Source organism: Manacus vitellinus, unplaced genomic scaffold (genome assembly GCF_001715985.3).
Source record: "Manacus vitellinus isolate BGI_N305 unplaced genomic scaffold, ASM171598v3 scaffold_2_pilon, whole genome shotgun sequence".
Lineage (NCBI taxonomy): Eukaryota > Metazoa > Chordata > Aves > Passeriformes > Pipridae > Manacus > Manacus vitellinus.
In genome coordinates, this window is record NW_021940208.1 from 13,008,411 (window position 1) to 13,022,491 (window position 14,081).

Here is a 14,081-nt window from a genome sequence, read left to right on the forward strand (position 1 = left end):
ATAAATAAAAAGTATGCTGAGTTTGCAAATGGAAAAGAGAAAGCCACAGATGTTAAACGCTGCATTCTTGTCTGCTAGCAGATGATGCATGCACATGGAATGGGAAACAAATCAACAACTCCAGAAAATACCAATTAAAAGCTTAAAAGAACACTGACTGAAAAAAGGACAAATTGTTCACCAAAAACGTAGAGGAGCACTAAATAACAGCTAAATTCATGGAGAGGTTATTTTCTGCAATCAATAATCAACAATTCTGCTGTCATGTTCACCACTTCTGCATAAGCCAATCCTTTCAATAACAGTGCTATTAAATTCTCTTTCTCCAGAGAAACAGGATAACTTTTGTCTGAAAATTTCATGACAGTTTTGCAATACAGTTCAGGTCTTGATGTTACTCTGTAGAATTCATACATGAATTTAAGATCAAGCTGAAAATGCTTCTCTCTTCACACACAACTGTGGTGGTTGTTCTTTCTTGACCTGACATTTTTTCAATTTAAACTTCCATAGGTAAGAGCTGGTGAGACGTCAAACACCACATAATGAACTGAGGAACAAAGAAGAGAGCATGAAAACAAATTCAGAGCTGTATCTTTGTTCCCAATGCCCCAATTTGGATGAACCTGATTACCTGGACACAAGATTTTAAACAGCAGAATGTCACCCCACCCGATACTGCATGGCAGAAGATAGCAAAGGTTGGCAGAAGACAAGGAACAGCTTGAGCCTTCTACATCACAGAATACCATACTTTTATTTGATGGTGATGTTGGTTAGACAAAAAGCAAGACAACTCCTTTTTTTCCAAGAATTCTTGTAAGAATCATGAAGTCTATTCCTATGTAGAGGCTGAAGACATACTACCACTGACGTTAGAGAAAGGGACAGACAATATAAGAGTCAGACAGTCATTTCAAATGAAAATTGCAAATGAAATTTCATTCATCTAAAAGAAAAAGTTCAGTGTTACATATAATAAACATTCTCCTGTTTTTAAGTTATATACTTGGACATTCTATCGACTCTAAAAGGTCAACTAAAAGTTTAAATGTTCTTAAAGAACTCTTGCAATGTGTTACTTTCTCTTAGTACTCATCAGTACATACTTCAAGCATCAAAAGTGGAGTAGACAGAAACAACAGTTCTAAGAGACATAACTATTCATCTAGTTGAACTGGTTTTGAAGAGTAATTTCAGATATTTCTGCATTTTTTAAACAAAACATATTTATTGGTATATTGGGGAAACAAAACAACACACTGACAAGCTTCTATTCTTAATGTTTTCTACAACACTTCACAACCTAGATCAAAAAATTGTTTCAAGATTCTGATGGCTAGTGTCACATGAGCGCAAGAACAATTCTGTTTTAAGAAATCATTCATTCTGACTGATGTACAGAGACACTATCAAGTGAGAATGTGTAGTTCTGATAGGTCTGTAATCTATAAGCAAATTAATGTCATTATTTTGCCTTATTGGGTTTTTTCCCTTTTTTTTTTAACTTAAATTTCAGACTGGTTCATAGGACAGCATTATTTAGTTCTATCATTTGGGAAGTGAAAAACAATCTACAATTTCCATTGCTGGGGAAAAAAAGTTAGCTTTCATTAATGAACTTACTGTTACATTCAAATTTCTAATATATGTAATTCTAGCAACTATATTGCAGTCGCAACTATAATATTATTAAACATGAGAAATACTATTAATTTCAAAACAGTTCTATACATGATTCAGCTGAAGCCTCACTGGTAACCTATTTACAGAGTTGTCTTTGAATTCAATACATTTCACAAGAAGTAATGAGGAAATTCACACTAACTCAGAGCATAGCCTAGATAACATAAGAAAAACATAATCAGCACTTGGGAACACTTTCGCTTTTTCAAACTATGCCTTAACACACACAATACTTCTATGTGTTTGTACTCATATATACACACAGACAAGTTACCTGATCAAAGAGCTGTTTGCCTGTTGTATTAGGCTGGATGGCAAATTCCAACTCTGCATCCATTGTGGTTACTCTGACATTGACCTACAGAAAATAAGGAAACATTCAAATAATACTGTCACAGTGTAATGCTTCTATATCCTGTGATAAGCCTGTAAGAAACAGCATATGGTAAGTAAATTCAACAATTTTAATGGTCTTGTGAACACACAGAACACAGTAGCTAGAAAAACAGAAAATTTGAATCTGAAAAAATCTCATCTTTTATTTACTATAAAAGCATACTCAGGATAGTATTTACCACTAGGTTTGAAGGTCAAACGAGAGAACAAAGTTCAAAATTAATTTAATGGGACAGCTGACATTACTGAACACTTGAAGAATGTTGGGACATTCAGCTACTGGGCATTACCGTTCAGAGGGCTTCCCAAATGTGTGCAACAGTTTCTAGTAATATACCTATCATTTTAAGGTATGTATTCTTGGCAACATAAAAAGACAAGCAGCTTCCTGCTTGCCATTTCTAGAATCAAGCAGTTCGGCAGTGTTAAAGTATATAGGAGTAGAGCTTTCACACCTCATGACAGAGTAATAGCAAAGTTTTCACCTGTAGTCAAACTACAGAAGCTAACTCCTCTTAATATTGATCCCCTTCCTTTCCCTTAATACAAGACTGAAGAAATGCCACCATTCAATGAACTGCCTTCTTCTCCTGAATGGGAGGAACGTTTTCCAGATGACTCCTGACAACCACTGTTTTTATTTGCTATGAAACAAGAAGTCAAATATTGCAGGAGATATCTGGAAGCCTACCTTACTTGGAAGTACAACAGTCTGTTTCAATTTCTCTGCAACTGGCATACACAGAAGTGAGAATTTTCATGAAATAGAACAAAGTACTGAATACACAGTACTGTCTTATCAGTGTTAGAATGGTCCTCTGTGCCTACTGTCAGGGTATCACATTTTATTTATCTTTAGTGCATAGCAATATAAAGTGTCAGAGGTCAAATATACTTCACTATAAATGCAAAAAAAACAAACTTGAGAAACTTATTTAAGGCACACAGATATATTCTCATTTCTCACTACTGTAAAAAAGGGAACTGGAATAAATTAGGACTTGTATTACCAGTTCTTACAGTACTTGATCTATGCATATGTGAACCATTTCCATTAACTATTTCCCTAATTTTGCCACCAGGTGGAATACTTTGAGAAGTGAGTGTGGGGAAAAGAAGACAAAACAGAACATGAAAGGTGTGAAAAAGAAAACTGGATAACAGTTTGTATTCATGAAAGGATTAAGCTTGTTAACTCCTTCCTTTTACTGTCACGGTAAACAACTTTGGGCATGAGGGGGATACACAAGACAAGAGTAGCAGGAGTCTGGGGACCTCTAGGTTATAGACCTGCAAACAAAGACGATAAAAGGGGCTCAGCAAACTTTTTTGTGTGTGCAAACACGGATAAGGAGTAAGAGTTGAAGGCTTTGGAGTAACTGATAGTAAAGTTTTATTGCCAAAAAAAATTAGAGGGTGTATGTCAGGAAGAGGGAAAAAGAGATGTTTTTTGTAGATTGCCTCACTCTGCCCATTTCAAGAGCAGAAAAAAAAAATCCTCACAGAACAGAATAACTCATTTTAAGTGGCAAGTCTAACTCCCTGCCAGTTGCACTATTTTCAGTGTGAGGGACTGCCCCTTAATTACAAGAACTTAGTTTTTCTAAATCAGTTTTTCAATTTAAAAAATTAAGCCTGTTTCAGGGCAGCTACAAGTAAGCAAGTTACAAAGAATAAGGCCAAAAAGTAACTTTACTAAATGCCAAAGAGCCCTGTTATATAACAGCACCATTGCCAAAATAAGAAGCATCACAGGAGATCTACAAAGCACAGCAAGTTCAACTAATTGCAGCAGCAGGCAGCAGAAACTTCTTATATAAATATCCTTATAACAAGTGTCATCTTCTACAAATGCAGGAATTACTACCTGAGAGTTTATCCTTCACAAGAACTAAAATACTCAAACAATAAAATACTAGATGTAATACAGAGGCAAACTCTGTAGATTCTGTTCGCTTCTGGATGTTACTGCCTCAAAAAATCTGAGTGCTCTAAGAGTACACAGCTTCTGCACCTGCAATAGGTACAAACATACATTAGGATTACCTGGCCACTTACACACATTACAGTAACTGCTTAAGTCTTTAGCAATTCTGTTTTTCTTTGAACTTCCAATTAACAGATCACCTAATTAATATTTAATAATTTGATAATTAACAATAATTAACAATTAATTTAATAATTAATATTTACACTTTCGGTTCTAATAAGAAAGACACAAATTAAACGATGGCAACATTAAAATGTGATATGAATTATTTAAGAAGAGAGGAATTTAACACTACACTTGATTGTTTTCCTTCTGAAGGCATTTGGACCGACTTAGATTTCTGGCATACAAATACCACGGTTTTACAACCTTGTAACATTGTTTCACACTCTCAGTTATTTCTGGGCATGGAAAATAAGAAGGTTACTTTTGTCAAAACCTGTGACTGAGCCCCAAGGGTTTATTTATCTAATTCAAACCTTGATCACACAGCACCCTCTCAACAAAAATCAAATCTCTGGTCAGCTGCATGTCTGTAAAATGAAGCTAATGAACTGCATTAACAGCAGTCATGGGAGGAGTTTCCACATTAGAAATAAGGCAGGGAATTGAGAAAACACAGGTAAGAAGACCTAGGAAGCAATGGATTGTCACTCATATAACCTGCTGTTGGTACCCAGCTACTTGGAAGCAATTCTCTTTATGTGACATTGGTGTCAGGGGGAAATTATCTGAACCACAAATTACGAAGACGGGCACTAATCTGAACCAACTTTACCACAAACACAGGAACAGGAAGGAGCTCTTGTAATGGTGACAAGGGATATATGTAAAGGTTTCCTGTAGCAAGCATTGGGAGGCTACCACTACTCATACCACAAGATCCACTCAACTCCTGCTTTTCAAACTTGCTCTCACCAGGATTGCACATCTTTTTAACAGATTGTGACAGTTCTCTTCTTTACCCTACAGAATCACAGAATAGCTTGGGTTGGAAGGGACCTTTAAAGGCCATCTAGTTCAAACCCTCTGCAATGAGCAGCAACATCTTCAACTGCATCAGCTTGCTCAGAGCCCCATCCAACCTGATCTTTAATGTTTCCAGGGATGGCCTGGGCATCTGCCACCTCTCTGGGCAACTGTTCCAGTGTTTCACCTCCCCCATCATGAAAAATTTCTCCCTTATATCTAGTCTGAATATACATCCTTTAAGTTTAAAACCACTACCACCCTTGTCCTATTGCAACAGGCCCTGCTAAAAAGTTTGTCCCCACCTTTCTTATAAGCCCTCTTTAAGTACTGAAAGGCCACAATAAGGTCTCCATGGGCTTCTTTTCTCCAGGCTGAACAACCCTAACTCTCAGCCTTTCCTCATAGGAGAGATGCTCCATTACAACAACCATTTTTATGATCCTCCTCTGGACCTACTTCAACAGCACCATGTCCTTCTTGTGCTGGGAACCCCAGAGCTGCACACAGCATTCCAGATGGGGTCTCACCAGAGCAGAGTAGAGGAGCAAAATCCCCTCCCTTGACCTTCTGCCCACGCCTCTTTTGATGCAGCCCGGGATACAATTGGCTTTCTGGGTTGCAACCGCACATTGCTGGGTCATGTCCAGTCTCTGATCCACCAGTACCCCCAAGTGCTTCTCACCAGGGCTGCCCTCAATCCCTTCATCCTCCAGCCTGTATTCATACCAGGGGTTGCCCCAACCCAGGTACAGCACTTTGCACTTGGTCTTGTTGAACCTCAAAGTTCAACACTGGCCCACTTCTCAAGCTTGTTCAGGTCCTTGGCATCAGAACTACCAGTCTGAGTTTATCTGTATTTTACCAGACTTGCTTCAGAATGATTAAACACTGCTAAAGGAAAGGAAGAACATATACATAACTATGTACAGATGATTCTTTGGGAAGGGAACAACTGATGTTCTGACAACAAATGTTCCTAATGGGTTAGAAGGACATTTGCTATAGCTCATTAAATAGTATTCATAAAAAACCCAATCTACAGCAAATTATCTATTAAGTAATTTATCAAAACCAATAAAGAGTATAGTCAATGAACATATCTGGAACAACAAACATCCATGTACACTTGATAAAAGCATGCATTTCATGTGGGAATTATGGTTTTGTTATATTCTTTCACTTTTAAGGACTTGAAAAAATATTATTACTCTTCCTTGTACTAACCCTCTACAATGGGATTTTATACCATCACCACACTAACCTTTAAACCTCTCCTCAAACACAGACCCAGTCCGTGGAACATGCACAAAAACTGACTACTAGCTCAATAATCTAATACTTTCTATTACTGTACTTCAGCCCTAGATCGCAGATAGTAGTCATGGCACTTCAGCTTTTATCAGGAAGTCCAAAACTGAGTGGGTACCAATATTCAGTAAGAAAGCCACTTAAAATAACATAAAAAATGTTTCCAAGGCTTTTGCTTTGGTTTAATAAATGCAATATAAATTAGTCATATGTAAAAGCCACAGAAACCAGTCCAATTCATATTCATAAGAAAACCACATATAGCAAAAAAAATTTGTTCAAAGAGTTTCCTCTCACTAGTTCAGTCAATTACTATTTCCAGTTTGCATATTAAATTATTTGTGTTAAGGAGTAGCAGTATATTAGTCCCACTGCTTTACACACTGCACAAATATACACAGCACGCTCTCCATACCAACCTCAAAGCAGACTTAGGAGGAGATGAAAGAAAAAACTTTATGAAGATAAGGTAAGGATTAAACAACATTAGGAACAGAAGGCTACAGAATAATGACAAACAGATTTTACTAACAGACAAATCAAAAGCAAGCAGTCCTCCAAGCTGACATCAGTTGTCTATTTATGTTGCAGAAATAAATCATATATTCAAACCATAATTCAAATACTGCACTACATGGTCTCAAAGATTTTCCTGTAAAACACCACTGTTGTAAAAAAAATAATTTATATACTATTTCAACCATTTTACAAAAATCAACTTGATCTTGTAATTATTAATTCAAATTTTAAACCCCTATCTTATTCCAGATTCTGATATTTATGCCTTCTGAATACACAATATTGTAGAATGTTGAATAAGTCTAAAAAGGAATCCTTTTTAATCTTAGTAACTTTGACATCTGCCTCTGTTACTCCTCAGTGTAATGCTTTCTCTTTCATGCCTTGTATTCTTGTACAAAAGTGTTGCAAACTGCCACCAAAAACACAATAATTTAACTCCTCTTACGCCATATAAATGCAACTAATATTTCAGTCAATTAAACATAATCTTCTCAGCCTATGAAATGATTAACAGTTATGTAACCCATGATGTCTAATTTTAGCTTCTATGTTTCTATTTTCGGTGAAGATCTGTGAGAATGGCATACAGCCGAAAAACATTTTCTATCTCTTCTTTTAGGAAGAAAGCACTGAAAACAACAGTCAACAAATATTCTGTTCTTCAGCATGCAGAGAACTAAGCACACAGAGAACAGGCCTATAACAGCTCAAATTTTGATTACAGCTGCAAAGACCTAATTAAACAAAGAAGTCACCAATTTTTTTAAATGGATCACAACAGATGCTAAACGAAACAATTTCACACTGCTAGGTAGAACTGAGAATATTAAGTCTCAGAACTATTTGGTCTTAAAAGCAGAGGATATGCCGAGTTAAACAGCTTGAAAAGCTGGAAAGTCACTTTGTTACAAACACAGCCAAAGCGAACAAACAGACTTTTCTATGAAGCAGTCAAACAAGAAAATGTTTCAATAATGTATATTTTTCAGACACATTACCTAATAACTCAGGACAATATATTAAAGTCACTTTTACCCTTGCAAAACAGCCTTTTCACTCAAGCTATTTAACCTACTAGCCTCTGAGAGAGAAAATCCCAGACACATAAGAACAATGACCTTATACTACCATGTATAGTGTCATTCACAGTGGCATGAAACTTACTTCAGACTGAGACTTCTAGGAAAAATTAAAGATCTTTGCTATAAAATTCAAATGCATCAAGACCTTTTATTGGTCTTCATTTTCCTAATTTTGTTTGGAATACTACATAACTTTTCAACATGAAAGCAAAAAAAGTGAAACCAACATTTATTTTATTGGTGTGCACTGATTTCATTTAAACTGATCTATGGCTTAATTATTTGTTATTTGCATAACAAAAAAAAAATCATTCCAAAAAACACAGGGAGAATTTACACACAGGTTACAAGACTACTGGACTTGTCTGAAAACTATCAATTGGATCATCAGAACAGAATCTGAAAAAAGAAAATCTAAATAGGTCAAGTAATACAGAAAAAGAGATAAAATAACACTGTCAAAAATCTCATCAGTCATGTTAACTGGGTTTTCTTAGTTCTCACCCATGATTATTTCATTAGTTTTCAGGTTAAAAGATTTCCAACAATAAACCTACAGAACACTGACAGTCTTCTTGCAACAGCTCTCAAAAATAAACAACGAGGAGTTAAAGCAAAAATAGTTTCCTGACTAGAAGTACATTTGGTTATTGTGGATTGTCTGTAAAGACAACTCCCAAGAGCTACAGTAAAATATCCACAGCAGGAGACCTTCTACAGTCCAGTACTATCTAATCCAAGCAGAACAGCAAGAACTCTGCAAAGAACGTCGTCAGATTCCTTAAACATAACCCATGACTAGGCTCTTACAGTCTCCAAAGAAGGCAAAAAAAAAAACCAATAAAAAAAAGGGGAGAGAGCTCTAAAGCATCTACCATTTAAGATGCACTGAGACCAAAATCTGAGGTAAAATCACTTAACCTTTGGCATGTGTGCTACCTCTTCATTCACTGATTACCAATTGTAAGTACAGCAACCTGCAGTTTACAGAAAGACACTGAGAAATGCCATCAATTTATTTTCATTTTTAATGGCTCCTTTCACTTGGCTTCCTTCTGAGATCTCACATGCACCTACACGGTCAAAAGATATATGAGAACTCTTCATAAAAAGTCCCTCATAAAAGAAAAAAATCATCTTTGGCATGAGTCCAGCTTCTTTCCCAAGATCTGGTAATTTCCATTATTAGGGTGGATTGTGTGCTCTTTCAACACCCCTGCAATCTCAATTCTAAGGATACTACTTTCCTTGTGAACAACCCTAAAACTCTATTTCCTTCAATTTTCTCTGGTCCTTAAAATAGAGAGAACCCCGCCTGCCCAAATTTCACGGTTCTAGTCACAGAATTTAAAAAGAAGTTACCTCATTCAGGCTTTTTTTTTTCTAGTCATCACTTCTGTGACTTCATGGCTCTATAGCTGCACGGAGCTGAAGGCCTCAGAAATCACATGAGCTCACAGTGACTTTTTGTCTCATTCTTAAAACACAGTTTTCTAGCTGAGAATCTCCATCAAAGGCACTACTCAATTCTCATAGCCAGCACTCAAACAGATCAGAAAACAGTACGCTGCTAATTCATTTTCCTGCCCTTTATAGTGCAGCCTTCTGTATGAAGTAGGCAACTTCAGCAAGTGCTATGATATTGTCCCTCATCCATTGTGGGGAAAGGAAGAAATTACAGAAACAACAAAGTATGGCCAGCTGGTCAGCAGACCAACCACAAAGCTCAGAACAGAACTTCTAGCCCTTGGACAGTCTCATGTTCACGTTATCCATCAAGCTGGACCAGTTCCAAATAATGGCAAATAATGCAATACAGACTATTAACATAGGTAATTTCTGATTAATAGCAAAAATCTTTTATACATCTATGTATAAATATGTATGTGGTAAACACGTGCACATAGACACATTCATTCTAGTAAAAGATCTGCCTGCTCCCAATCTACTACCAGAATGGAACATCAGTAAACAAAGAAAGCCTGAAGGCTATTACATAAACTAACTGAGTTGAGTAGAAAACAATCTGACAATTCGGTTCCCTTCCTCAGTATTTTGCTCACTGCACAGAAGAGGAAGAGACAACCAAAACTCATTTAACACATGGCAGATGAAATCCTAAGCAACCAGTATTACACTGACAGAAAAAGAATCAAACTGCTCAATAATTATCTCTTCAAAGACTTCTAGAATTATTACGAAAACACAGGTTGGAGATTTTTTTCCCCCTGGATAAAAAGTTGATGAACCCTTATCTCAGCTGAACTGAGAGGAATAGGGGACCACAAACATTGCTTACTTTCTATGTGATCCCCTCTAACATGGTAAAACTACAATCTAACTTAGTGCAGACACTTCACACGTTCTGTCTTCCCTTACCAAATCCTGCAGCAAACCCTTTCACTGATTCTCACAGACACTGAGTCAGGTTTAAATTATGCCTCCATTAACCACTGTATGTTAGCTCATCTCAAAGTCAACAATTCCTGAAAAATCATTCCTCCTGCCAGCCAAATGGGTTCCAAGTACTGCTCCCATTTCCAGGTGTGTTCCCTGCAAACTTGCACCACAAAGCTCTCTTCACCTTTTTTCCACATGTTGGTACTAAACTATCTCAACTTCAATTGTGCATTATCAGATCTTATGAAATCTAGAAAGAGCAGAGTCAAAACAGAAAAAAACCTTATAAGATCACCACTCTGAAATGTGAAAACCCTCTTAGATTTTAGATGGGTAAAAAACAGCTACTTACTGGTTTCGGCATTTTTCTTGTTTTTTGTAGTCTCCTGTCCACTTAAATCTTCTACAAACTCTTTGTCCCCTTCTGCCAAAAACAAAATAAGGGGTACGTTTTTAAATTAATCAAAACTGAGTTCATATATATCACATTCCAAATAGTACACATTCCAAAACAAGTTAAGAAAGTGCTCTAGATGTACAAAATACACTTTTCAGAAGATGACAAATAAAAAGCTACTAAATTGGCCAGTACCAGAATCTACAGGTCTCCAAGCAGCAACATCCTTTTTATTTTCTGTAGAGCATTAATGCAGCAATGTGCAACAGTTCCTCAAGGGTTAGAAATTCTTTTTAAAACTTTCTTTATCAGACATCATCTACTATTAAAAACCTCTAACACTATTTACAAGGAAGTAAAAAGTTTGAAACATCTTGAAGGAAAAGAAAAAACCTAACAATTTTAAAGCATCAAAACTGTATTTCATAAATCACCCATTTTTCTAAGCGAAGGAATGATACAGTCATTTTTCCCGAAATGAAAAGAAATGCAAGTACACCAACACAGTAAAAAAAGGAAAAAAATCTGCTCTGCTTGAAATAGAGCCTTTTTCTTTCTTTTTTTTAAGCAGAAAGGCTGTAAGTTATGTCCACGTAGTAATGAAAGTATTCACTATTGTGTTCTGTTCCAAAAAGCTTCTATGCCTTGAAAAAATATGCTTGCAATACTATTGGTAGACAGCATTCTGCCTCCCTTTCAGTCCATTCTAACTCAAAGAACAAGCAGCTAGTCACCTCCTTGCATAAATTTAAGTAATAACACCTTCTTGCACATATTTACAGTAATGACTTCCATGAATCACACCTGTTGCTGGTTTGCAAAGAGTATCAAAGGCGGCACAGTGCCTTCAAAAATAATATAAACTGGAATTAAACTTATATTAAGAAAAATGAGTGAGACATATTACTCAGAATATATCTGAGATTTCATTATTATAACTCCATGGCTGCAACAGATGAATAAAATTTTCAGAATTGCTAAAAGAAAAAAAAAAAGGATAAAACCAGAACATTTAAGAGTAATCCAGTTATCAAAACCAAACTTTTGTATAAATGATCTTTCATTCATAAATAAAAATTAAAATAGGAAGTATTTTTATATATAAATTACCAAAAAAGTTAATTTTCCTTGTTTCTTGGCAATAAAAAAATTACAGGATTACAGTAAATATTAGAAACATTTGCACAGCAAAGTAAGGTGCCTCAGCACTTCATTTTTTATTTCTTTTTCTAATCTGTAGAGATATGTTTGAAAAAAGGGACTGAAAAGAGAGATAAAGGATAGAAAGAGAATTTAAGAAGCATCAATGCTGTTGGCTGATAAAAGAAAATGAATGTTAAGATTAAGGATTACAGAAAAAGAAATCTAATGGCATAATGCAGCTACAGAGCAAAATTTTGTTTAACAAGAAATCAGTTTGAAAAAAATAAAACAGTATCTTTAAGTTATATTAATTATGATATAACTAATGCAGCCCAACTATAAAGGTATAATACTACATTTGTTTACAATAAACACAATTACATTCCAGTAGCTTTTTTTTTTTGTTTAATTCCAGAAGATATTCTAAAGAACTGGACAGTGTCAGTAATGTCCCAAACGCAGGCTCTCTGCCCAACGTGCAGCACCAGTTTACACGCCGAGATGAGGTATCTCCACTTCTTTATTCTAGTCTGTGCAAAGCAGGGAGCTGGATGCTAACCCACAAAAGGCTGGCACCACAACCATCAAAACTTTACAACATTTATACATTGCAGCAGACAAAGGAATCAGGGTTTATTGGCTTCAAGCTACATAGGTCTTACTGATTAGCATTCTACCTTCTACTGGTTAAATGATTCTCTCTTCTCATGCCCATTAGTCCACATGCTCAGTCACTCTCTCCTGTTGAGTTTGTGACTTGGTGGGCCCCAAGTCCTGGTTGCAATCTCCGTCCTGCCAGAATTACCTTTTTCCCAGTTGGAGCTGATTCCTGCACAGTTGCTGAGTTGGTTTTGTTAAGTTTCTTCCTTATCTTGGGAGTTCTGCCAAATGTCCTTGTGGCTTGTGAATTCTGCATTCCCTGTGCCCACTATCAGTGGTACATCCTTCTCCCCAAGCTTTGTTAACCTTCCCCTGGATCTGAGACCATTGAAGCGTGTCAAGCCCTCAACCTTAACAAGGCAATTCTACCAAGTAATTTATCTTTCTAACACCGAGACATCAGCAGTAAGACTAATATTCCAAGATACTTTTAAATATATCCCTGAAAAATATGAATACACATTTTCCTCAATTCCTTGCCCTCTTTTTTTAAACCACAAAAGCTTTCAGGGAGGGTAAAAAAAAAAAAAAAAAAATCAGGTACTTACAACTCTGGCTTTTGATAAAAATTCAACAGCACGTTTCCATTTCACAGAATAGATTGCCTCCTCTTCTCCCCCCTTTTCCTAATGTACTCCTTGGAAAAATTCAAGGGAGTAATAAAAAGCAAAACAAGCCTAGCTCTTGTATCTGCTAAAGTTCGCTTGGAATCCTTCACCTTTTTGACAGCAGAGGTTCATTGCTTGAAAAACTGAAGGCAGATTGAAGCCCTAGAGTTATACTCAGTTAATTAACTATGCAAAAGCTAAATTAGATTCTCATCCACCATTTTGTAAGCGTGCCAACTCAACAGTACCAAAAGGAATAGAAAGTAGCACACTATTTGTATGCGTCTTTAGTTACACTAGCATTGAAAAGAAGGGGTATGGTAAGATGACTGATAAGGAAGTCCAGTCTCCAGGAGAGGAATGACAGCATATGGCACAAGACTGAGATCTCAAGAACATGTCTATCACTTTCTCCAATGGCTGTCATACCCTCATACATTTTTTTCATTACAAATTCTTCCATGAATATGTCCCAAATTTTTGCTTTGGGTTTTACCCAAAGCTGTTGTTATAATACTAGCAACAAACCATAAATTACTTATTTGAAAACATATTTTAAAACCTTAGGGTAATTTTTAAAATCAGAAACACAACTACAAAGTTTTATAGGTTAATTCTATGTCATCAAACCACAACTGGTAGACACGTTTGCATGCAAGACAACAAAGCTATCAGTAAAAAGCAAGAATCCTCTTGTGCAAAACTCAATACAAATAAAGTCTCACTGTGAGCCCCACAGATTCACAGATCTTATGGGCCTGAGAAATTATCACAGTATATGAGCAACAGGGAAAAAAAAAATCTGTGCAAAACAGATAGCAGCCCAGGTATTTTTGTTGAAATGCTTGCTGCAGCATCTTTCAGTACAGTAAAGAAAAAAAATCCCTATCATTTCTTTAAAAAAAACAAACAAACAA

The 14,081-nt window shown here is 36.2% G+C and overlaps 1 protein-coding gene across 3 annotated transcripts in view; it reads right to left on the reverse strand.

The window, feature by feature from the left end:
• RDX (radixin) overlaps positions 1-14,081 on the reverse strand; it is a 36,947-nt gene that overhangs the window by 17,947 nt on the left and 4,919 nt on the right. For 2 of the 3 annotated variants that reach the window (XM_029961013.1, XM_029961014.1), the window contains exons 2-3: positions 10,709-10,780; positions 1,961-2,044 (exon numbers count right to left, since the gene is read on the reverse strand). In XM_029961013.1, the coding sequence (XP_029816873.1) occupies positions 1,961-2,044; positions 10,709-10,720 (96 nt within the window). In that variant the 5' untranslated portion in view covers positions 10,721-10,780. Of the gene's footprint in view, positions 1-1,960; positions 2,045-10,708; positions 10,781-14,081 lie in introns of those variants that run through there. The other variant, XM_018071150.2, reaches the window with a different exon arrangement.